Source organism: Vipera ursinii (genome assembly GCF_947247035.1).
Source record: "Vipera ursinii genome assembly, chromosome: 7".
NCBI classification, from domain to species: Eukaryota; Metazoa; Chordata; class Lepidosauria; order Squamata; family Viperidae; genus Vipera; species Vipera ursinii.
In genome coordinates this window covers 4,400,749-4,425,751 of record NC_139521.1, presented here as the reverse complement: position 1 = coordinate 4,425,751, position 25,003 = coordinate 4,400,749, and the positions used below count along the sequence as shown (strand labels likewise).

The following is a 25,003-nucleotide window of genomic DNA, read 5'->3' as shown; positions in this document are numbered from 1 at the left end:
AATCTTCTGTGTAATGGGCACAGCACAATGGCCTAGTTGTGTATTGTATCATACTCTTGCGTGCCAGGAACGTATGAGGAATGGCAAGCATGCAACTAAATAGGACACTCACACGGCCTCATTAATCTTGCACAAGGAGGTTATGTGCAAAAGCTGCTAGCTTTTAGCCCTGCAGGCCTTGTGATGGTTACACAAACCCCTATGCACTTCAGTGTCTTTTCCACGCCTGTCTCTTTGGCTAAGCCTTTCTTATTACAAATAAGGGGGAAAAATGTTATTATTATGAATGGGCTGGTTTTTTTTCCTTTCCTTTGCTTTTCTTTAAAGGTGGAGCCTTGGTGGAGCAGTGGGCTAATGCCTCCTTAAGTAACCCCAGCTGCCTGCAATTAGTGCAGGTTCGAGTCCCACCAGGCTCAAGGTTGACTCAGCCTTCCATCCTTCCCAGGTAGGTAAAATGAGGACCCAGATTTTTGGGGGCAATTAAGCTGACTTTGGAATAATGTCGCTTCGGGTGTGTGTGTGAAAGCCCTAACAAGCAGGCCTATACATAGAATGAAGGCTACTGCTAAGCTTGTACGCCGCCCTGAGTCTTCGGAGAAGGGCGGGATATAAATGGAATTAAAATAAAATAAATAAATAAATAAAATATTATTCCCCTACTGGTTTTAACTCATTGTTTGTGTTGCATTTTCAATTGCTTCGTACCATGTCAGCTTTGCAGTAATGGAGGTAAAGGCAGGGCTTTTTTTTCTCATAGAACGCTCAGAACGGAGTTCCGGCACCTTTTTTGGATGGAACCTTGTAGGGTAGGCAAGGCGTATGACATGTGTGAGTTCCAGCACCTTTTTCTTTTACAAAAAAAGCACTGGGTAAAGGTAAAGGTTCCCCCGCACATGCGTGCTAGTCGTTTCCGACTCTAGGGGCCGGTGCTCATCTCCGTTTCAAAGCCGAAGAGCCAGCGCTCGTCCGAGGATGTCTCCGTGGTCATGTGGCCGGCATGACTAGACGCCAAAGGCGCACCGAACGCTGTTACCTTCCCACCGTCGCGGTCCCTATTTTTCTACTTGCATTTTTTACGTGCTTTCGGACTGCTAGGTTGGCAGAAGCTGGGACGAGTAACAGGCGCTCGCTCTGTTACGCGGCACCCGGGATTTGACCCGTCAAACTGCCAACCAACAAGCCGGCCTGGCCTGATGGGTGATGGGTTTAGATTTTAATATTGTTTTAATGTATTTTAATTCATTGTTCTTAGCTTCTGGGCACCTGTTTAATCTCTTTTAATGTTTGTATTCTTGTATTTTTATATGTTTGCCCTGTTCACTGCCCTGAGTCCTTCGGGAGAAGGGCGGTATACAAATAAAATAATAATAATTATTATTATTATTATTATTATTATTATTATTATTATTATTATTATTTATTTTATTATTATTATTATTATTATTATTATTATTATTATTATTATTATTATTATTATTTGATCGACAAGCTCAGCCTCCTAACCCACTGAGCCACCGCGTCCCTGCCGTAATGGAGAGCACTATGCAAATAGACAATCCACAAGTACAAAGAGACAAGGGCGTTTGAGATTATCAGGTTTATTTCATTTAGCTTTTCAGCTTACTGCTTCGTTATTAGACGCAGCTGTTGTTGCCTTTCTCTCTCCTCTGCTAGATTAAAGGGCAGTAAATTGAGGAAAGAGAGAGGGTGTCAACTCACCTTGTCCCAGATCTAAAGGCAATTAATAAAGATGATTAAGGGAACCTCACTGCAAGATCTGCATTTAATGATGGGCCTATTATACTTGGCACATGGGATGCCAGCTAGAGACATTGTCCCTTGATTGCGCGAGATGGACTTTGTCATACTGATGTTTCATTACGAGAAAAAAAATATATATCAAGGTCACCAGGGAGTAGAACAAACATCTTTCCCATCTCATGAAATTAATTTATCTCTTACCTAACATAAGATACTTAAGCTCTCTTCACAAGCTCGGCTGACGGCAAGTTTTAGATGATTTTGCAATTTTGGCCAGTGTGATCTTACCCAATAAACAGTTCAAATAAGTAAGATAGATCTGACGCCGCCCCCAACCCTCCGCCCAGATCAGGGGCGTCCAACTGTGGCAACAACTCCCAGAATTCTCCACGCATGGCTGGCTGGCCTGGGGAATTCTGGGAGTTGAAGTCCACAGGTCTTAAATTTGCCAAAGTTGGACACCCCTGGTTTAGACGAGTGCTTGTGTTTGAGGGGGCTAGATCTCAAGATTCTGGGCCCTGAAACCTTGCCTCCTGAGATGAATGCCAGGCAAAATGGTTTTTTTAAAAAATGAAAGCCAGTGAAGAAAATAAATAATAATAATAATAATACGGAGGAGGAGGATGGTGATGGTGATAATGATGAGGATGATGGAGGAGGAGGAGGAGGAAGGCATAATAAGAATGAAGAATGGAGGAGGAGGAGAGAAGAAGAAGAAGAAGAAGAGGAAGAGGAGGAGGAAGAGGAAGAAGAAGAAGAAGAAGAAGAAGAAGAAGAAGAAGAAGAAGAGGAGGAGGAGGAGCAGGAGGAGGAAGAGGAAGAGGAAGAAGAAGAGGAGGAGGAGGAGGAGGAAGAGGAGGAAGAGGAAGAAGAGGAGGAGGAGGAGGAGGAAGAGGAGGAGGAGGAGGAGGAGGAGGAAGAAGAAGAAGAAGAAGAAGAAGAAGAAGAAGAAGAAGAAGAAGAAGGGGAAGAGGAGGAGGAGGAAGAGGAGGAGGAGGAGGAAGAAGAAGAAGAAGAAGAAGAAGAAGAAGAAGGGGAAGAGGAGGAGGAGGAGGAGGAGGAGGAAGAAGAAGAAGAAGAAGAAGAAGAAGAAGAAGAAGGGGAAGAGGAGGAGGAGGAGGAGGAGGAGGAAGAAGAAGAAGAAGAAGAAGAAGAAGAAGGGGAAGAGGAGGAGGAGGAGGAGGAAGAAGAAGAAGAAGAAGAAGAAGAAGAAGAAGGGGAAGAGGAGGAGGAGGAAGAGGAGGAGGAGGAAGAAGAAGAAGAAGAAGAAGAAGAAGAGGAGGAGGAGGAGGAGGAGGAGGAGGAAGAAGAAGAAGAAGAAGGGGAAGAGGAGGAGGAAGAAGGAGGAGGAAGAAGAGGAGGAAGGGGAAGAAGAGGAAGAAGAGTGAAGAAGAAATAATAAAGAATGAAGAAAAAATAAGAAGAATAATGAAGAAAATAATAAAAATGAAGAAGAAGAAATAAGAAGAAGAAGAAGAAGAAGAAGAAGGAAGAGAAGAAAGAATAATAAGTATGAAGGAGGAAGGAAGGAAGGAGAAATACGTCGGCTAAATCTGAGCTTCAGGACATGGATGAAAAGACCCCACGGAAGCCCCTCTCCTCCCCTCTTAGGGGAGCCACACGGGGGTCCTTGGGTCGTCCTAAACAGCCCCCTACCCATCCTCCTGGGCAGAAAGAGAGAGAGAGAGAGAGAGAGAGAGAGAGAGAGCAAAGCAGGCGGGGGAAACTTGCCTAGCAAGGTTTTGAGCGACAACGTAGCCAAGGAGACCGGCCTTCAGAACCAGCTCGGCTCCCTACGAGGCCAAGAACCCACCGCTGGCAACGGGGATCTCCTGGTGGTCTCCTTTCCCCCCTCCTATTGCCTTTCCTCCCCTCCCCTCGGTGGGCGGAGCAAGGCGAGACCGCCTCCTGAGCGTCAACCACCCGCCCCTCCCCGCGCGCGCGCGCGGAGCTCCTCCTCCTCCTCCCGAAGTGGCTGCTCTGATTCGCCGGGGTGAGAGGTTTCCGCCCACCGCTTGACTCCGCCTCCCGGGGCGGAGCCTACAGCCAGAGCCGGCAGTCGTGGCCTTCTTTCTCTCTTTCTTCCTTTTTTCTTTTTTTTGCATCCTGATGGCGGAGGCGGCGGATCGCGCCCGGGCGGCGGCAGCCCAGTGGCTGCTCTGGGACAAGGTGAGAGCAGCTAGACGAGCCCGGGACGCCCCCAATTCCAGATCCCCATCCCGCGGAGCTACGGAGAGGGAGGAAACCTGCGGAGGGGATCCTTCGTTTCCCAGTACGTTAGACTGGATTCCTCCCGGCGGGTGGAGGGGAGGCTTTCTTGGTGGTCTCCTTTCCTTTGGCTAACGCGGCTCCCTTTACTCCCAGGCTAGGAAGGGGGGGGTGCGTGGCTGGGATCTATTGCAACCAGGCGCTTCCCCCCCCTCCAAAAAAGGGAGGGGAAAAATAAGGGGTCGGGGTGTCCCCAATAGCTCCCAGTGGGTGGGAGGGGGGGAGATTTCTTGGTGGTCTCCTTTCCTTTGGCTAAGGCAGCTTCCTTTATTCCATTTGCCTGAAAGGACAGCCATTTGCCTGAAATGGTCTAGGGTTTCCTGCCTGAGCAGGGGGTTGGACTAGATGACCTCCAAGGTCCCTTCCAACTTTATATTATTATTATTATTAAGGCTAGCAAGGGTGTGTGTGGCTGGGATCTATTGCAACCAGGCGCTCCCCCCCCTCCAAAAAAGGGAGGGGGAAAAAATAGGGGTCGGGGTGTCCCCAATAGCTCCCGGTGGGAGGGGGGGAGATTTCCTGGTGGTCTCCTTTCCTTTGGCTAAGGCAGCTTCCTTTATTTCCAAGGCTAGCAAGGGGGTGCGTGGCTGGGATCTATTGCAACCAGGCGCTCCCCCATCCAAAAAAGGGAGGGGAAAAAATAAGGGGTCGGGGTGTCCCTAATAGCTCCCGGTGGGGGGGGGGAAGATTTCCTGGTGGTCTCCTTTCCTTTGGCTAAGGCAGCTTCCTTTATTTCCAAGGCTAGCAAGGGGGTGCGTGGCTGGGATCTATTGCAACCAGGCGCTCCCCCCCTCCAAAAAAGGGAGGGGAGAAAAATAGGGGTTGGGGTGTCCCCAATAGCTCCCGGTGGGTGGGAGGGGGGGAGATTTCCTGGTGGTCTCCTCTCCTTTGGCTAAGGCAGCTTCCTTTATTTCCAAGGCTAGCAAGGGGGGGGGCGCGTGGCTGGGATCTATTGCAACCAGGCGCTCCCCCCCTCCAAAAAAGGGAGGGGGAAAAATAAGGGGTCGGGGTGTCCCCAATAGCTCCCGGTGGGTGGGAGGGGGGAGATTTCCTGGTGGTCTCCTTTCCTCTGGCTAAGGCAGCTTCCTTTATTCCAAGGCTAGGAAGGAGGGGGTGTGTGCATGGCAGGGATCTGTTGCAACCAGGCGCCCCCCCCCCAAAAAAAAAGTAAAAAGAAAAACAGAGTTGGGGTGCCTTTCTCCCCTCCCCCCACCCCAAACTCTCAACCCTGGGATTCGTTTGAATGGCTTCGACGGGTTTGGACCTGGGTCCGGTTTCTGCTGTGGCAGAAGGAAAAAAAAAAGGAATGCAAACGGGCGGGGCTGGTTTGCCTGGATTTCCCCGCCGTGGCTTCCGATCCTGACTCTTCCTGGTTTGCTCCTGCTGGAAAACGTCCCCGGTTCGAGGCCGAAGCGGTTCGAGTCCTAAGGCCCGACCTAGGAGGGCCGTGAAGGCAGCGCCTGAGTACATAGGCAGTTCCAAGGAGGGTGGGTTTTGCCAAGCCAGGATATCCTGGTCTCTTTAAGTTCAGGATGTCCCATGTGTCTGGGCAGCCCTCTGGGTGTTGTTCCAAGGGCTCCTCTTATAAGTGGTTACGAAAAGCCTTGATCCGTAGTCGCTCAGCTTCCGTTTGCATGCAAATCACGATATTTTGCTATTTTCTCCTATTCAATTCGTGCATCACCTGGTATTGCCATATCAATGAACTAGACATCATCATCTTGAGAGAGAGATTAGATGATAGATAGATAGATAGATAGATAGATAGATAGATAGATAGATAGATAGATGATAGTAATAGAGAGGGAGAGAGAAAGAGAAATAGAGAAAGTGATAGTGATAGAGAAAGATAGATATAGAAAGATAGACAGAGATAGAGAGATAGATATAGAGAAATAGGGATAGAGAGATAGGGATATATATATATATATATATATATATATATATATATATATATATATATATATATATATATATATATATATATTAGAGAGAGAGAGAGAGAGACGGGGGGGGAAGAGAGAGAGAGAGAAACTTTTGTCACTTTAATGTGGGCACACTGGCACACATCAAAAATTATTTTGCCTGCTCTCAAAATTGTACACATACCTAACACATATAGACATGCTAAATACATACATATGTATATACGTTATGATGATGATGGATAGATGGATGGGTAGGTAGGTAGATAGATAGATAGATAGATAGATAGATAGATAGATAGATAGATAGATAGATAGATAGATAGATATGGATACAGATGATAGAGATAGATAGATAGATAGATAGATAGATAGATAGATAGATAGATAGATAGATAGATAGAGATGGATACAGATGAGAGAGAGAGAGAGAGAGAGAGAGAGAGAGAGAGAGAGAGAGAGAGAGAGAGAGAGATTGTCATTCTTTACTGTGGGCACACTGGAACACATTAAAATTTTTGCCTGCTCTCAAAAGTGTACGCATACCTAACACATATAGACATGCTATATACATACATATGCATATGTTGTTGTTGTTATTTTGGCTGGAACCAGCCTGTTGTTCTTGCTTCGTTCCCACTGAATTCTCTGAGGTTTGTAACTTTTTGTCATTTTTTTGTAGTGGCTTCACCCGAAATTATGTCAGTTCTCTGACTCTTTATCCAAAGCTTGTCATTCAGTTTTTGTATAAAAGTAACTTCCAGGGGCAGGATGAAAATGGGGTGGGGGTGGGATTTGAGGGGGGGGAGAGTGAAGATAGAGAGTTGCTGGAATGAGCCCACTTCTTCCGCAGGGCCACATCCTAGTTGTGCTGTGATGTAAGACGGCGGTTTGGTAAGACGATCTGGTGTGCAAATACGCAGCTTGGAGAGGACCAGGAATTAGGGGAGCCAAGGCCCTCTTTGTGGAAAGTAAGAGAGAAGGAAGTAGAGGAAGGTCCTCGTCTTACGAACAGAACTGAGCCCGAACTTTCTGTCGCTAAGCGAGACATGCGTTAAGCGGGTTTTAAGCCCTATTTTGCGACCTTCGCGAACCGCTGCAACTGGAGGACGACGTGCCGTTGAAAAATGCGCAGCGCTGATTGATTGGAGTGGAGTTGCCAGGATATCAAAAGCCTCGTGGAGGGCTGTCAGATTCAATTTGGACGGTCACGTGTCGTAACTTACCACGTGCTTGTGGAACACAGGGGGTTTCTTTGACCCGTTCATAAAATAAAATCCTGGAACGAATGGGACGCGGGATCCAACTTATGTTATTCATTCGTCGCCTCCTCCGTTGGGCTATCTTAGGACATAGTAGAGTTTGGCAGGACCCAGGAATGTCACATGAGTTTTGTTAGCTTTTCAAGACCCTACAAGGGCATTTTATGTCCATTTGGCTGTTGCAATTGAAATAACCAGGCAAACAGAAGAGCAAAGTTGGAAGGGACCTTAGAGGTCTTCTAGTCCAACCCCCTGCTCAAGTCGGAGACCCCGTAACCCACTTCTATTACGGATTCCCCTAAGCCCTAATCCTCAAGCCATCCTTAATGCTTCTGCAAATGTCACATAAAGAAATTAAAAGGGCCTAAGCAGGGCGTTAAAATGCAAATAAATACCAAAAGCTATACAGGTAGCCCTCGACGATTCGTTTAGTGACCGTTCGAAGTTACAACGGCACTGAAAAATGTGACTTATGACCGCATTTCACGTTTACGACCGTCGCAGCCTCCCCCTGTGATGAAAATTCAGACGCTCGGCAACTGACTCATATTTATGACGGTTGCAGCGTGTCGGGCTCACGTTGTCCCCTTTTACGACTATCTTAACAAAGTCCATGGGGAAGCCGGATTCATTTAACAACCATGTTACTAGCTTAACAACGGACTATCTGTGTATGTCTTTTTTTTTTTTTTTTTACAAAACTTCACGGTTTTCTTTTTTTTAGATTTTTGCCCACCCGAGTTGCGTTCCTCAAGACATTTTTGTAACGTGCATTTTTTTCCACATAATAGGGGACATGCTTTAAATATTTAGGCTGCGTCTAGTTTATTATACAAATATGTTTCGAATCCTCCAGTTGGGGGTCACTTTTCAAATAAACCTTGTTTTCTAAGCTTCCGGACAAATGAAATGTTTCGTTGTTGGGATCCAAGGCATGTCTACGAACGAGAATAAAACTCAAGTTAAGTAGACGGAGATCAGAAGATGCTAGAAACATAAACACTGAACAGCGACAATATCAAATTATGCAGAGAAGGGCTAAAAAAACACGACCCAGCCTTTAAAGTCCTGAGCCATCAAATACCTGAAATTAGTCCTAAATCTTGCAGAGGGAGTCATTGATAAATCCTAACCACTGTCTGGTTAGAAAATAGGGATTAACGCTTCTTAGAAGTTAAAATGTTTGCGAGCTAAAAATAGGCATTTCAGATTATACTATTTAAATCAGGGGTCTTCAAACTTGGCCCTTTTATGACTTGCGGACTTCAACTCCCAGAATTCCTCAGCCAGGTGCGCTGGCTGAGGAATTCTGGGAGTTGAAGTCCACAAGACATAAAAGGGCCAAGTTTGAAGACCCCTGATTTAAACGGTTTACAAGCCTCAGCACAGACACACAGCTGTGTGATTGCAGTGTTTTTGACCGCCAATCCAGGCTGTGAATAAATACAGGTAATCCCCAACTTACAACGGCTCATTTAGTGACCGTTCAGAGTTAAAACAGCGCTGGATAAAAGGGACTTAATGACCATTTTTCACACTTGAAAGAGGCTTCCAGGATCTCCGTGGTTACATAATCAACATTCAGACACTTGGCAAAACGATTCGTAGTTATGACGGTTGCAGCGTCCCGGAGTCACGTGATTCTACTTTTCACGACCGTCTGACAAGCCAAGTCAATGGGATTTGCTTAACAACCATGTAGCCAACTGAACAGCTGTGGGGATTCACTTAGCAACCGCGGCAATAAAGGTCGTAAAACGGGGCAAGGCTCACTTGGAACGAATGTCTCACTGAGCAACGGAAATGTTGGACTTGGTTGTCGGGGACGATCCCCGTCAAAACATTAAGCAGAATGACAGAGTGGCAAGGGACATCCAGAGGTCTTCTAGTCCAGCCCCCTGCTCAAGCAGGAGGACCCTGTATCATTTCGGGCAAGTGGCTGCCCAGTCTCTTCTTGAAGGCCTCCAGTGATGGAGCACCCACAACTTCTGAAGGCAAGCCGTTCCACTGATTAATTGTCCTCGCTGTCAGGAAATTCCTCCTTTAACGTATTAAAATTAAAGATGTTCTTGCACAGATGTCTTTTTCTGCAAACTTGGAGAATCTGGAGCCCGTTTAAACCAAGAGCCGACGGTGACTGTCCAAATTCTGCCCACCTTCTTCAGGTATCGCGTCTCAAAGCATACAGTGATGTGGTTATAGTAGTTGGAAACTGATCAAAGAGAGAAGCAACCTGGAATTAAGGAGAAACTTCCTGACAGTGAGGACAATTAACCAGTGGAACAGCTTGTCACCAGAAATCGTGGGCGCTCCACCACTTGAGATTTTTAAGAAGAGACTAAACAGTCACTTATCTGAGATGGTATAGGTTCTCCTGCTCAAGCAGGGGGCTGGACTAGAAGACCTCCAAGGTCCCTTCCAGCTCCTACCCTACCCTACCCTATCCTATTCTATATTCCAATATCTATTCTGCTCTGCTCTGCTCTGCTCTATTCTATTCTGTTCTGTTCTATTCTGTTCTCTGCTCTATCCTATTCTATTCTATCCTATCCTATTCTATTCTAACTTATTATTCTATTCTATTCTATTCTATTCTTATTTCTTATTCTATTCTTTTGTATTCTATTCTTATTTCTTACTCTATTCTATTCTATTCTATTCTATTCTATTCTTACTTATTCTATTCTATTGTATTCTATTCTTATTTCTTATTCTATTCTTTTGTATTCTATTCTTATTTCTTACTCTATTCTATTCTATTCTTCATTCCATTATCCTATCCTATCCTATCCTATCCTATCCTATCCTATCCTATCCTATCCTATCCTATCCTATCTTCTTATTCTATTCTTATTTCTTATTCTATTCTTTTGTATTCTATTCTTATTTCTTACTCTATTCTATTCTATTCTTCATTCCATTATTCTATTCTATTCTATTCTATTCTATTCTATTCTATTCTATTCTATTCTATTCTATTCTATTCTATTCTTCATTCCATTATTCTATTCTACTCTACTCTACTCTACTCTACTCTACTCTACTCTACTCTACTCTACTCTATTCTATTCTATTCTATTCTATTCTATTCTATTCTATTCTATTCTATTCTATTCTATTCTTCTTCATTCCATTATTCTATTCTACTCTATTCTATTCTATTCTATTCTATCCTATTCTCTTCTTATTCTATTCTTATTTCTTACTCTATTCTATTCTAGTCTTCATTCCATTATTCTAGTCCCGCCTTAGGCATGAACCTGAGAACAGGAGGGGAGAACGCAGCGCAGCCTCAGTGACACACGATCCACCTGGACCTTTCTGGAACCAGAGGCAGCTTTGTTCCATGGATTAATCATCTATCAAAAGCTGATGCCACAAGCAGAATTGAATTTTAAAGGAGCCGTCTCCTGCTAAATCTGCCAAAGCTTTTAGATGTCGCTCCGTCAAAGTCCCTGTTAGCAAAGCGAATATGCAACATTCTGCACTCTTAAGCAAGTAGCCCGAAGATGACAAAACCTAAAGTAAAGTTCAGTTGAATCGCTCGTCCGATAAAAGCCCAATTGTGCCGGTTGCGAAACAGGAATTGAATTTGGCAAGCTGGAACACGGGAACAAACATTGATCCCTATCGTTTAATCGAGGCAGTCAGGCTAAGTCATAAGATTACAAAATATTCTTCGCTTTGAATTAAATTTTGCCATTTTGTAGACGAATGGTCTTAGGTTAACCGCCAGCCAAAACTTGGAAGAGCGTTTGCTTCCGGCACTGAATATCTTAAAAGAGGAAGGGAGAAACTTTGCAACCTATGCGCATGAATTCCAGCCTTATGTGGTTAGCCACGCTGTATATCACTGTTCATTCGACTGTTCATTTCCGGTTGCCTGGGGAATTCTGGGAGTTGAAGTCCACACGCCTGAAAGTTGCCAAGTTTGAAAAATAAGGGGGGGGGGGTTAGCCTGGGGCAGCGAGTTCAGATTTTTGCCTGGGAAACTAAGCTAAATTGATGGCTGCCTTTATAGGCCAACAGTAAGGGGGGGTGGGCAGGAAATGGCCTACAGTGTAAATAATCTTGAATATCAGCAGCAAGCGAAAGTAAATCAGTAGAACGAAGGAGCTGACCCTGCTGGTTTTTTGTTTTTTTTCTTCTGTCTGCTTCTACAAGAGCCAAAACACAAGGTTTATGAGGTCCTTGGTGCTCTCTGAGCTTAGTGGTTTTCATGCAGACATTTCATTACCAAACTGGTGACGTTCCCTAGTTGGGTCATGAAACGTCTGTGAGGAAACCACCAAATTCAGAGAGCACTAAGGACCCCACAGTCCTCCTCCTTCTCTCCATTCCCTTCTAGCACTGATGATGTTCCCTAGTTGGGTCATGAAATGTCTGCAAGGAAACCACCCAGCTCAGAGAGCAGCAAGGACACCACAGTTCTCCTCCCCCTCCCCCTCCTCCTCCTATCTCCATTCCCTTCTAGCACTGATGATGATCCTTAGTTGGGTCATGAAATGTCTGCAAGGAAACCACCAAGCTCAGAGAGCAGCAAGGACACCACAGTTGTTCTACTACTACTACTATTATCTCCATTCTCTTCTAGCACTGATGTTCCTTAGTTGGGTCATGAAATGTCTGCAAGGAAACCACCCAGCTCAGAGAGCAGCAAGGACACCACAGTTGTTCTACTACTACTACTACTACTATCTCCATTCCCTTCTAGCACTGATGATGTTCCTTAGTTGGGTCATGAAATGTCTGCAAGGAAACCACCCAGCTCAGAGAGCAGCAAGGACACCACAGTTGTTCTACTACTACTACTACTACTACTACTACTACTACTACTACTATCTCCATTCCCTTCTAGCACTGATGATGTTCCTTAGTTGGGTCATGAAATGTCTGCAAGGAAACCATCAAGCTCAGAGAGCAGCAAGGACACCACAGTTGTTCTACTACTACTACTACTACTATCTCCATTCCCTTCTAGCACTGATGATGTTCCTTAGTTGGGTCATGAAATGTCTGCAAGGAAACCACCCAGCTCAGAGAGCAGCAAGGACACCACAGTTGTTCTACTACTACTACTACTACAGTATCTCCATTCCCTTCTAGCACTGATGATGTTCCTTAGTTGGGTCATGAAATGTCTGCAAGGAAACCACCAAGCTCAGAGCAGCAAGGACACCACAGTCGTCGTCCTCCTCCTCCTCCTCCTCCTCCTCCTCCTCCTCCTCCTCCTCCTCCTCCTCCTCCTCCTCCTCTGATTATCTAGAGTTCTGGTCCAACAGGCTGTATTTTAAAACCATGGATTCTTCCCTACTTAGCGGTAATTTGACTGCAGCCTCAGTAAATCCAAGTTCCAAAGCTTAGTTAAATTCTTTTAACGGTATGTTTAATAGGAAGGCCTGAAGTAAGTAACTTCAGTTCATTTACTGACCTCTCAAAGTTACCACGGCATTGAAAATAGTGCCTTGTGACCGTTTTTCGCACTTAAACGACCGTTGCAACAACCCCAGGGTCACGTGATCAAGATCCAGACACTTGGCAACTGACTCACATTTACGACGGTTGCCATGTCCCCGGGCTCACGTGATCCCCTTTTGCGACCTTCTGGCTTCCCCATGGAGAAGCCAGATTCGCTTAACGTCCGTGTTATTCATTTAACAACGGCAGTGATTAATCACTTGACAAGGGTGGCCGGAAAGGTGGTGAAACGGGGCAAAATGCCCTTAGCATGTGTCTCACTTAGGAACAGACATGTGGTCGTAAGTCGGGGACTCGCTGTGTGTACGCATTAGCCACATCTATGTGTGTTTTTCTCTTGGTGTTGCAACGTGAAACATTTTCCTACAGCTCGCCAGAGAGAACACGACTAAATTGTCTTATAATTGTCTTTATTTTGCAGAATCCTAAAACCTTGGAAATAGTGAAGCAGCTGATTGCCAAGGGAAACACGGAAGAATTATTAAAATGTTTTGGCTCCCGGATGGAATTTGGGACGGCGGGACTACGAGCAGCTATGGGAGCTGGAACCTCACAGATGAATGACCTGACTATTATTCAGACGTCACAGGTATCAGATTGAGCTCTGTCTGCTTAATTTATGCCTGTGGAGATTCTCCGTCCTCCAGGCCTTGCTTGTCCCAAAGGGGCTTTTTTTTTCCCAAGAGGCAACTGGACTTCCTTTGTTTTTCTTTGAAGACGTTTCGCTTCTCCTCCCAGAAGCTTCTTCAGCTCTGACTGAATGGTGGAGAAATGGAAGGATTTATACTCCTTGCAGACTGCTGGTCGTTTGCATCCTTTTAGAGGGTCGTTGAGGCCACTTGGAGGTTTGCCTGTGTCCTCAGGGTTACCTGAGTGGTGCAAGTGGGTGTGGAGCCTTCTTGGAACTGCTGAAAGGACTGTGTTGTGGAGGGTCAACGGTGAGGATGGTGAGGATGCAGATAAACCTCTGAGTGGCCTCAACAACTTTCTAAAAGAATGCAAATGACCAGCTTTCTACTATCTTAGTCTATTCTATTCTATTTATTCTATTCTATTCTATATTCCATTCCATTCATTTAATTCTATTCCTATCCTATCCTATCCTATCCTTATTCCATTCCATTCATTTTATATAATGCTATTCCTATCCTATCCTATCCTATCCTATCCTATCCTATCCTATCCTATCCTATTCTTATTCCATTCCATTCATTTTATATAATTCTATTCCTATTCCTATTCTATTCTATTCTATTCTATTCTATTCTATTCTATTCTATTCTATTCTATTCTATTCTATTCTATTCTATTCTATTCTATTCTTCATTCCATTATTCTATTCTATTCCATTCTATTCTATTCTATTCCATTCCATTCCATTCCATTTCATTTCATTCCATTCATTTTATATAATTCTATTACTATTCTATTCCGTTCCATTCCATTCCATTATTTATTTCTATTCTATTCTATTCTAATTCCATTCCATATTCTATTCTATTCTATTCCATTCCATTCATTTTATATAATTCTATTCCTATTCTATTCTTATTCTATTCCATTCCATTCCATCCATTATTCTATTCCATTCTATTCTATTCTATTCTATTCTATTCTATTCTATTCTATTCTATTCCATTCCATTATTCTATTCTATTCTATTCTATTCTATTCTATTCTATTCTATTCTCCTTCCAATTAGCCATCTAGGGAAGGTGTGCCGAAAATAAGACAGCTTAATAAAACTGCCAAACCCGTCTGTTTTGTTCTGTTTGTAGGGATTTTGTAGGTATCTCCAAAAGAACGTCAGGCACCTGAAACAAAGAGGCGTGGTGATAGGCTACGACGCCCGAGCCCATCCATCAACTGGTGGTAGCAGCAAAAGGTACCTGTCACAATTTTTGCCCTGTATATATATGTATATATATGTATATATATTAACCTTCAGTGCAGGCAGTCTTTATTCCTCATTGAAAATAGCCCGTCTACTATCCTAAAAGCAATTCTAGATAGGTAAGTACAGGTTCCATAAAGAGAAGTCATGAGTGGGAAGTAACAGGAAGAGTCGTGGTGGTGCGGTGGCTAGAATGCAGTACGGCAGGCGGACTCTGCCCACTGCCAAGAGTCCGATCCTGACCGGCTCAAGGTTGACTCAAGCCTTCCATCCTTCCGAGGTCGGAAAAATGAGGACCCAGATTGTTGGGGGCAATAGGCTGACTCTGTAAACCGCGCAGAGAGGGCTGTCAATCCCTGTGAAGCGGTATGTACATCTCAGTGCTATTGCTCTAGAGATCAAGAGAATCAGGTTGGTGTAGTGATTCAGGCGTTGGGTTAGAACCTGGGAACCTGGGAGTTCTAGTCCCGCCTTAGGCATGAAAGCCAGCTGGGTGACTTGGACCAGTCACCAGGAGATGGTGACTTAGTCCCGCCTTAGGCATGAAAGCCAGCTGAGTGACGTTGGGCCAGTCACCAGGAGATGGTGAATTCTAGTTCTTCCTTAGCCATGAAAGCCAGCTGGGTGACTTTGGGTCAATCACTGGGAGAGAATGAGTTCTAGTCCCGCCTTAGGCCTGAAAACCAGCAGGGTGACTTTGGGCCAATCTCCGGGAGATGGTGAGTTCTAGTCCTGCCTTAACTGTGAAAGCCAGCTAGGTGACTTTGGGTCAATCACTGGGAGAGAATGAGTTCTAGTCCCGTCTTAGGCCTGAAAGCCAGCTGGGTGACTTTGGGCCAATCACTGGGAGAGAGAGAGAGTTCTAGTCCCGCCTTAGCCGTGAAAGCCAGCTGGGTGACTTTGGATCAATCACCAGGAGATGGTGAGTTCTAGTCCCGCCTTAGCCATGAAAGCTAGCTGGGTGTCTTTAGCCCAATCACCAGGAGATGGAGAGTTCTAGTCCGGACGTAGGTCTGAAAACCAGTCGGGTGACTTTGGACCAGTCACTCACACACACAAAGTAGCTGTTGTGGGGAAAATAGGAGGAGGAAATTGTGTTGGATATGTCCGGGGGCCCCCTCCCCTTGAGTTATTTGTAAAAAAAACAATAAAGGGTGGGATACAAATAGATAAAGGGGGAAAGGAGTGGAAGCCTTAGTGTTATGAACCATAACTTTTAACAGCAACATGCTTTTTCCAGGATACTGTTCTGTATGCTTATAAGTGGGGAATATATTGATTTATTCCTAAATGTGTGTTCGCGAGCCAACTAAATACATTCATTCATTAGAGCCGATTTATTTTCTTTGTTGGTTAGATTTTTATGCCAGCCTACAAAGCGACTCCGGGCGGTTTAGGTTATATAAAACATAAAATGTTTCTTTGGGGTAAACGTCAAAGAAAAAAGTGGCTCCCGGGGGGGGGGTGTGTGTCAACTAAACCCAGCAGCAAGGTCACGTTTATTGTGAGAATTCAAGTTTGACTGGTTTTTACTTTTATTTTTTTTAACTCTCCTCTCTGGCTAACAGGTTTGCAAGACTCGCCGCCACGACGTTCCTCAGCCAGAATATTCCCGTCTACCTTTTCTCCCAGATCACACCTACTCCTTTTGTGGTAGGTTTTTCCGTTGCCGTTTTTGTCGCTCACGTGTGCCTCCGACGAAAGTCAGGTAGAATTGCTTTAGCGGTATCCCCAAAACTCCGGCATTTCGGGTGACCTTACAACATAAAATTGCCCACGAAATCGTAAATATATGGTTACTTCTTTTTCTTTTTTCTTTTTATAACAAGTTTTATTAGTTTTCCAATTTAACATCCAAATATTTAGAAAGCATCATGGTGACTGGATCTTAAAACATTCTTTTTCGAACAAGCTGGCCTGGTCTGACGGGATGGGGTTGGGTTTTTAAAATTAGTTTTTAACTTAATATGTATTGATTTTATGGGCATGATATTTAATGGTTTTTTAATTTTTGTATTTGATCTTTATTGTGTATTGCCCTGTTCACCGCCCTGAGTCCTTCGGGAAAAGGGCGGTATAGAAATCAAATTATTAAATTAAATTATTAAATTAATTAAATTAATCAAAAGTTCAACAGCAGAGTACGTATCTCAGGTTACCTCATCAAAAAAATCCTTCTCAATTTCCCTCAACATTTGATATAACGTGCTTAAACTAGTCAATTTCTAACAATAAGATGCTCAGTTAAAACATTTATCAGTCTGTTTTTAGTTATACATATCCAATTTTTACCTAATTTCTAGTTTTGATTATAGTATTCAAGTTTAGCCTCTAACATCCATAATAGCATCCGTAGCCCAAATTTCTCATATTTCACTACACAAAAATGATAACAGCTAGAATACACATAATACCTATATCAGTAAGTTCTACTTTTATTTCATAAACGTTTTCTATTTCTCACCCTGATAATCACACCTTACTGATACAATAACCTAGATTTGTCAATCTGTTTTTACTTAAGTGAGTTTTGCCCCAGAAGGGCCGCAAAATGGGGCAAAACTCACTTAAGAAACGTCTTGCTTAGCAATAAAAAGTTTGTGGCCGTACGTTGAGGACTACCTGTGTAAGAAGTAAGGTTACTTCTTATACAGGTAGTCCTCAACGTACGGCCACAAACTTTCTGTTGCTAAGCAAGACGTTTCTTAAGTGAGTTTTGCCCCGTGTTGCGGCCTTCCTGGCCCCCGTTAAGCGAATCAGTGCAGGCGTTAAGTTTGCCCCACGGTTGTTAAGTGAATCCGCCTTCCCCATTGGCTTTGCTTGTCAGAAGGCCACAAAAGGGAATCATGGGACCGCCCGGGGACGCTGCAACCGGCAGATGTACATGCCAGTTGCCCAGCGGCCGAATATTGATCACGTGACCCCGGGGATGCTGCAACGCTCGTAAGTGTGATGTCGTAACTTCAAACGGTCCTTCAGTTAACTGTTGTAAGTCGAGGACTCCCCGTGCAATTTGAAAAAGCGTTGACCTCTAATGAATTTAAGCCGTTGTGGAGACTTGACAGGTTCTTACGTTTCTTCCCTCCGCTTGTTCAAAGTTGTTCAAAGTTGCTGCTTCGTACCGAGGTGGGTAACACTGGAAGACACACAAACACACACACACACACAGAGAGCCTGTGTCTTCTCATTTTGGGAAGGCAGGTAGACTTCCAGTGGAGTGAAGATGTCAGCAGAAGGAGTGGAGGTGAAATTTGTCCCAAAGCTGCTTTTTTCAAGAGGCAACTGGACTTTCTTGTTTTTCCTTTGAAGGCATTTTGCTTCCCATCCCAGAAGCTTCTTCAGCTTCTGACTGAATGGTGGGGAATGGGAGGATTTATACTCCTTGCAGACAGCTGGTCCTTTGCCTTCTTTTAGAGAAGACATGTCAAACACAAGGCCCGGGGGCCGGATCCGGCCCGCAAAGTGGTCTCATGTGGCCTGCGAAACCATCCTGGAAACAGTGAGGGAACGGCCCCCACTGCCTTGGCCCTGGCCCAGAGACCCTCCTTCTGCCAGAGACCCTCAGATCTGTCCCACTCCTGCCCAGGCCCCCCATAGGCACCCTTGATGCGAACGATGGAGAGCTGGCCACGCCCACCCAGTAGGCCATATGCACTCTAGCCACGCCCACCCAGTAGGCCACGCCCACCCTGGCCACACCCACCCGGCCCCCTGAGGGCAACCGCAATGCTGATGCGGCCCTCAATGAAATTGAGTTTGACACCCCTGTTTTAGAGAGTCGTTGAGGCCATTTGAGGCCTTCTTCCTCTTCCTCTCCCTTTCTCTTATCCTTCACCTCCTCTTCCTTTTTCTTTCCCCCTCCTTTCTTTCTTTCTCTTCCTCTCTCTCTCTTATCCTTCTCCTTCTTTCCCTCCCATCTTCCTCCTCCTCTTCTTTCCCTTTTATCCTTCTTCCAAAGGTGGTTTTCCACCAGGCAACAGGACTTTCTTATTTTTCTTTGAAGGCGTTTCGATCCTCATCCCAGAAGCTTCTTCCTCTCTGACTGGGATGGTGGGGAACGGAAGGATTTATACTCCTTCTAGACAGCTGATCATTTGCATCCTTTTAGAGAGGCGTTGAGACCCCTTGGAGGCTTACCTGCGTCCTCAGGGTCACCTGAGTGGTGCAAATGGGTGTGGAGCCTTCTTGGCTGCAGGATGTTTTTTCTGCCCCGAGGCCCCTTCCTTGGAGACAGGCGCAGGCGGTTGGGGATGTGTCTGTGTTGTCTGAATCTCAAACTGAAGCGGAAATGGTTCCTGTGGTCTGCCATGTTTTCTGGAAATCCGTTCATCCTCCCGCACCATTCAAAGAGTGTTTATCCCAAAGCGCAAAGTTAAATGTCGATGGGGATTCTCAGTCATCCAGATCCTGGTTGTCCCAAAGGTGCTTTTTCAGTGAAAGAAACACAGGGAAGAACACACCCCGCAGAAAGCACAACTCTACAACACGGTCGCCTCAGCAGTCCCAAGAAGGCTCCGTACACCCATTTGCACCACTCAAGTGACCCTGAGGACACAGATAAACCTCCAAGGGGCCTCAACGACTCTCTAAAACAGGGGTGTCAAACTCAATTTCATTGAGGGCCACATCAGCATTGCAGTTGCCCTCAGGGGGTCGGGTGGGTATGGCCTGGGTGGTCGTGGCCTACTGGGTGGGCATGGCTAGAGTGCGTATGGCCTGGGTGGGCGTGGCCAGCTCTACATCGTTCGCATCAAGGGTGCCTATGGGGGCCTGGGCAGGAGTGGGACAGATCTGAGGGTCTCTGGCAGAAGGAGGGTCTCTGGGCCAGGGCCAAGGCAGTGGGGGCCGTTCCCTCACTGTTTCTAGGATGGCTTCGCGGGCCACATGAAACCACTTCGCGGGCCGGATCTGGCCTCCGGGCCTTGTGTTTGACATGTCTGCTCTAAAAGAAGGCCAATGACCAGCTGTCTGCAAGGAGTATAAATCCTCCCGTTCCCCACCATCCAGTCAGAAGCTGAAGAAGGTTCTGGGATGAGAAGCGAAACGTCTTCAAAGGAAAAACAAGAAAGTCCAGTTGCCTCGTGAAAAAGCACCTTTGGAGGAAGGATAAAAGGGAAAGAAGAAGAGGAGGAGGAAGAATGGAGGGAAAGGAGGAGGATAAGAGAGAGAGAGAGAAGGAGAGAGACAGAAAGAAAGGAGGAGGAGGGGGAAGGAAAAAGGAAGAGGTGAAGGATAAGAGAAAGGGAGAGGAAGAGGAAGAGGTAGAAAAAGAAGGAAAAGGTCTTTTCAAATGGCCTCAACGGCTCTCTAAAAGGAGGCAAAGGACCAGCTCTCTGCAAGGAGTATAAATCTTTCCATTCCCCCACCATCCAGTCAGAGCTGAAGAAGCTTCTGGGACGAGAAGCGAAACCTCTTCAAAGAAAAACAAGAAAAGTCCAATTGCCTCCTGAAAAAAGCACCTTTGGGACAACCAGGACCTGGATGACAGAGAATCCCCATAGACATCAGCCTACTTCCTAATATTTTTCTTCCGATTTTCTCCAGCCATATACAGTGAACCACCTCAAACTTGCCGCTGGAATTATGGTGACTGCATCTCATAATCCCAAACAAGATAATGGATATAAGGTATTGTTACCTTGCTTACTTTCCCTAGCAGAATTGTCTTGGGGCGGATTGAGGCATTAGTGGTTACAGTGGCAGGCTAGAAACCAGGCGACGGTGAGTTCTAGTCCCACCTTAGACACAAAAGCTGACTGGGTGATTTTGGGGCCAATCAACAGGAGATGGTGAGTTCTACTCCTGCCTTACGCATAAAAACCGATTGAGTGACTTTGGGCCAGTCACCAGGAAGTGGTGAGTTCTAGTCCTGCCTTAGGCATGAAAGCCATCTGGGGGGCTTTGGGCCAATCACCAGGAGACAGTGAGTTCTAGTCCTGCCTTAGGCTTGAAAGCCAGGTGGCCCAACCCAGCTCAGAGTTGTGCAGTGCTGTGTGGTGTGGAAAATAGGAGGAGGAAGGGGTAGTAGATACGTTCAAGCGTTGAGTTATTAATAAGGAGTAGAGGCGGTATGTAAGTAAATGAAAGAGAGAGATAGATAGATAGATAGATAGATAGATAGATAGATAGATAGATAGATAGATAGATAGATAGATACATAGATACATAGATACATAGATACATAGATACATAGATAGAAGGTAGATATGTTAGAAGATATGACAGAAGATAGATGATAGATACATAGATGATAGATATGATGGAAGATAGAGGATAGATAGATAGAGGATAGATGCTAGATACATATGATAGAAGATAGATATAGAAGTTACATTATAGATCATAGATAGATATGATAGAAGATAGATATGATAGAAGATAGAGGATAGATAGATGGTAGATATGATAGAAGATAGATATAGAAGATAGATATAGAAGATAGATTAGATATGATAGAAGATAGATATGATGGAAGATCGATAGATATGATAGATCATAGATTGATAGATATGATAGAAGATAGATCATGGATATATAGATTGATAGATATATAGATAGATATGATAGAAGATAGATAGATAGATAGATAGATAGATAGATAGATAGATAGATAGATAGATAGTCTTTTAGTTAATTCCAGGGATATTAGGGCGAATTTAAATAACATAGCTCAAGCCGAAACGTCTGCTAATAACGATTAAAAAATAAATCTGCTGATATCTCGCTGCGGCCTTCAGGTCTATTGGGAAAACGGCTCCCAGATCATCGGTCCGCACGACAGAGGAATTGCCGATGCCATTAATGAGAACCTGGAGCCCTGGCCTCAAGCTTGGGAGGACAGCCTCGTTGACCAGAGCCCATTTCTCCACAAAACCTTTGCGACGGTTAACCAGCATTACTTCAAAGATATACAGAGGCACTGCTGCCACAGGTGAGTGGGCTTTCTTTAATTCCATTTAGGGGGCCGCCCACCTCAAGAAATGACCCTGGGCGGAGAACAGAAATGAAAAACAGAACAGAAACATTACACAATTTAAAATTGTACCATAGCCCAAATCGCTAACGCAGATAGCGCTCGACTTACGGTCGCAGGTGGGCCCCAAATTTCGTGTGGCTGAGGGAGACCTTCGTTAACTGAGCTCTGCCCCATTTTGCGATCTTCCTCGCCCAGGTTGTTAAGTGAATCACTGCAGGTGTTAAATTAGTAACACTGTTGTTAAAGGAATCTGGCTTTCCTCCCCTTGACTTTGCTTGTCAGAAGGTCGCAAAAGGGGATCACACAATCCCCCCGGGGCGCTGCGACCGTCATAAATACGAGTCAGTGGCCAAGCATCCGAATTTTGATCACGTGACCATGGGGGGGGGGGGGAGAGACCGCTGCAACGGTCGTTAAGTGTGAAAAAAACGGTCGTCCGTCACTTTTTTTCAGCGCCTCTGTCATTTCAAACGGACGCTAAATGAACTGAGCAGTTTGCAAGCGTCGTTCCAAAATCCCCCTCCATTTTTTTTAATTTATTTTTTTTTTTCCGTTCCTCGCGGCAGAGAATCTGCCCCCAGCTGAATGCCGTTCATGTTACTCGATTTTAGGGATATAAACAAGGAGACCAAGTTGAAATTCGTTCACACCTCCGTGCACGGCGTGGGCCACGAGTTTGTGCAGTCAGCCTTCAAGGCTTTTGACTTCAGCCCTCCGATTGCTGTGCCAGAACAGAAGGACCCCGATCCAGAATTTCCAACCGTCAAATACCCGAATCCAGAGGAAGGGAAAGGTGTCCTGGTTGGTAAAAAAAAAAATAAATAAATTACTTAGTACATTTTCCTCCATCTTTATTCGTCTCCTGTCCCTTCGTTCCTTTGCAACTAAAGCTTAGTTCTGTCTCCGGTTTTTTTTTAAAAAAAAATTCTCGCGGACACGCGTAAATCTCTAAAAAGGCTAGTCCGTTTCTTTTGCTTCTTCCGGCTTGTAAATTCCCAGCAATTTTGAGGAATTTTCAAAACGTGACTCCTTCGTCTTTTTTTTTTTTTTTGCACGTTGGGACGTTAAACGAGATCGCGCTTCCGAAAAGATTTGCGCTTTATTTTTCTTCTTCTCGCGACTTTGGCATTGCGATTCAGATCTTTGCGATAAATCGTCAGGGGATCTCTTGGACAGCTCGTCGCGGTCATCTCGCCGCAGGACGAGTTGAAACACTGACATCAAAGCAACGGTGGGACAGAATCGTTAAAGAAAGGATGGGAAAGAAATGTGAACGGCAAACGTTCAAGGGATTTTTAAGTCACTTTTCAATAGTTGAATTGTGGAATTGTCCCGTGCCGAGTCGGCCGTGGCGAAATGGCTGTGGCGAATTGTCCCGTCCTGACTGTCAGTGCTTCTTATGGCGGACGTTGAAAATTTGTTTGTTGGTTTCCTTTTTTTGAGGTATAATTTGCGCCGGCCTCTTTGCCGTTTTCTCCTTACAGACTCTCTCTTTTGCTCTGGCTGACAAAGAAGGCGCTCGAATTATTTTAGCCAACGACCCAGATGCCGATCGTCTTGCTGTGGCAGAGAAACAAGGAAGGTTAGTTTGTTGACTACCAAACTTAATTTTCCTGGGTTTGGGAGGAATACCCCGGAGGTATTAAATAGATTTTATTTTTTTTTAAGAAAAGTATATATTTTTTTCTTAACTATCCAAATACTCTTTCGTTAGAGCCCGTGTTCGCTCGAATTGAATATAGGTATGGTAAATTGAGGTGGTGAACAACGTATAAAAACAAATTGGCGACAGATGAATCTAGATTTAAATCTATAAATCTAATACAGATAGTCCTTGAGTTATGGCCAAAATTGAGCCCAAAATTTCTACTGCTAAGCGAGACGTTTGTTAAGGGAGTTTTGTCCCGTTTCACCCCGTTTCTCGCTACACGTTGTGAAGTGAATCACTGGAGCTGTTAAAGTTAGTAACACGGTTGTTAAGTGAATCTGGCTTTCCCGTGGACTTGGCTTGTCAGAAGATCCCAAAAGGGGATCCGTGATCCCCCTAGGGACACTGCGACCATCGTAGTTACGAGTCAGTTGCCAAGTAGCCGAATTTTGATCATGTGACAGTGGGGATGCAGCAACGGACGCAAGTGTGAAAATCGGTTCTAAGTCACTTTTTCCGTGCCGTCCTAACTTCAAACATTCACTTAATGAATGATTGTAAGTCGAGGATTGCATGTAAAGAAAAATAAAATTAGTGTAGAATCAGAATTAGGGCACAGTTAGTCCTCGGTGTACGACCACAATCCGGCCCAAAATAAATATACGAGTCAGTTGCCAAGCGTCCGAATTTTGATCATGTGACCAAGGGAAGGCAGCAATGGGTTGTAAGCACTGGTGGGATTCAAATAGGTGAACAACCGGTTCTCTGTGTGGATGCCACATCCGGAAGTCCGTTCTGGGCCTGGGCAACAATAAATTAGCTACCGGTTCTGCCGAAGTGGTGCGAACCGGCTGAATCCCCACCGCCGGTCATAAGTGTGAAAAACTTCAGTGCCGTCGTAAATTCAAACGATCATTTAACGAAAGATTTTGCAAGTCGGGGAGTAAGAAAAATCAAATCAGCGTGGAATTAGAATTAGTGCGATTGTAGCTCCCGTTCCAGTTTTGCTGAGCTATTTAAGTCGCCACGTTCCTGTCTCTTAAAATATTGAAACTTCTCTCCTCTCTGCAGCGGAGAATGGAAAGTGTTTTCCGGCAACGAATCCGGAGCTCTTTTAGGATGGTGGCTGTTCACGTGCTGGAAAAATCAAAATCAGACTCCGGAGGCCCTCAAAGACATCTATATGTTATCCAGCACCGTCTCCTCCAAAATATTGCAAGCAATTGCTCTGAAGGAAGGTTTCCAATTTGAGGTGAGGGTCACGTTCTTTTCAGCTTCCCTTTTCGGGTGGATCCTATACCTACGATCACAACTGACCGCCAAAATTCCTCGGAACCTTTGTTTAAGTTTAACGGGCTTTCTTGCCTCCGTTATTGAGTTCTTAAGTTACTGGCATGTTGCTAAGCAAATCGGATTTCCCCCTTGACTTGGCCTGTCAGAAGGATGCACGAGGGGATCGCGGGACACCGCGACCGTCGTAAATAGGAGTCGGTTGCCAAGCCTCCGAATTTTAGTCCCGTGACAGCGGAGATGCTGCAATGGTTGTTAAGTGTGAACGGTGGTCATATGTCAGGGTTTTCAGTGCTGTTGTAACTTTGAACGGCCGCTGAATGAACTGTTTGAAGCTGACAATTACTGTAATAATATTGCTGCACGCGCTGATGTCACTCAACCACGTATTTCTGATGTCCCTTAGAAGCTAATAAATGTGTCTTTGAAAGAAATTTCCCTTCTGTTCTCATGTATTTTTTCACTGAACTTTGACCAATACAGGAAACACTAACAGGATTT

General features: G+C 44.9%; 2 protein-coding genes across 2 annotated transcripts in view; both read left to right on the top strand.

Moving 5' to 3' along the window:
• PGCKA1 (PDCD10 and GCKIII kinases associated 1) overlaps window positions 1–25,003 on the top strand; it is a 117,597-nt gene that overhangs the window by 58,681 nt on the left and 33,913 nt on the right. The gene's annotated exons all lie outside the window — the stretch shown is intronic.
• The window catches only part of PGM2 (phosphoglucomutase 2), a 27,932-nt gene continuing 6,392 nt past the window's right edge, over window positions 3,464–25,003 (top strand). The window contains exons 1-10 of the mRNA XM_083368016.1: window positions 3,464–3,930; window positions 13,116–13,283; window positions 14,473–14,579; window positions 16,157–16,241; window positions 20,133–20,216; window positions 21,326–21,519; window positions 22,176–22,365; window positions 23,049–23,146; window positions 24,284–24,464; window positions 24,986–25,002. Coding sequence (XP_083224142.1) covers window positions 3,871–3,930; window positions 13,116–13,283; window positions 14,473–14,579; window positions 16,157–16,241; window positions 20,133–20,216; window positions 21,326–21,519; window positions 22,176–22,365; window positions 23,049–23,146; window positions 24,284–24,464; window positions 24,986–25,002 — 1,184 coding nt within the window. The 5' untranslated portion in view covers window positions 3,464–3,870. The remainder of the gene's footprint in view (window positions 3,931–13,115; window positions 13,284–14,472; window positions 14,580–16,156; window positions 16,242–20,132; window positions 20,217–21,325; window positions 21,520–22,175; window positions 22,366–23,048; window positions 23,147–24,283; window positions 24,465–24,985; window position 25,003) is intronic.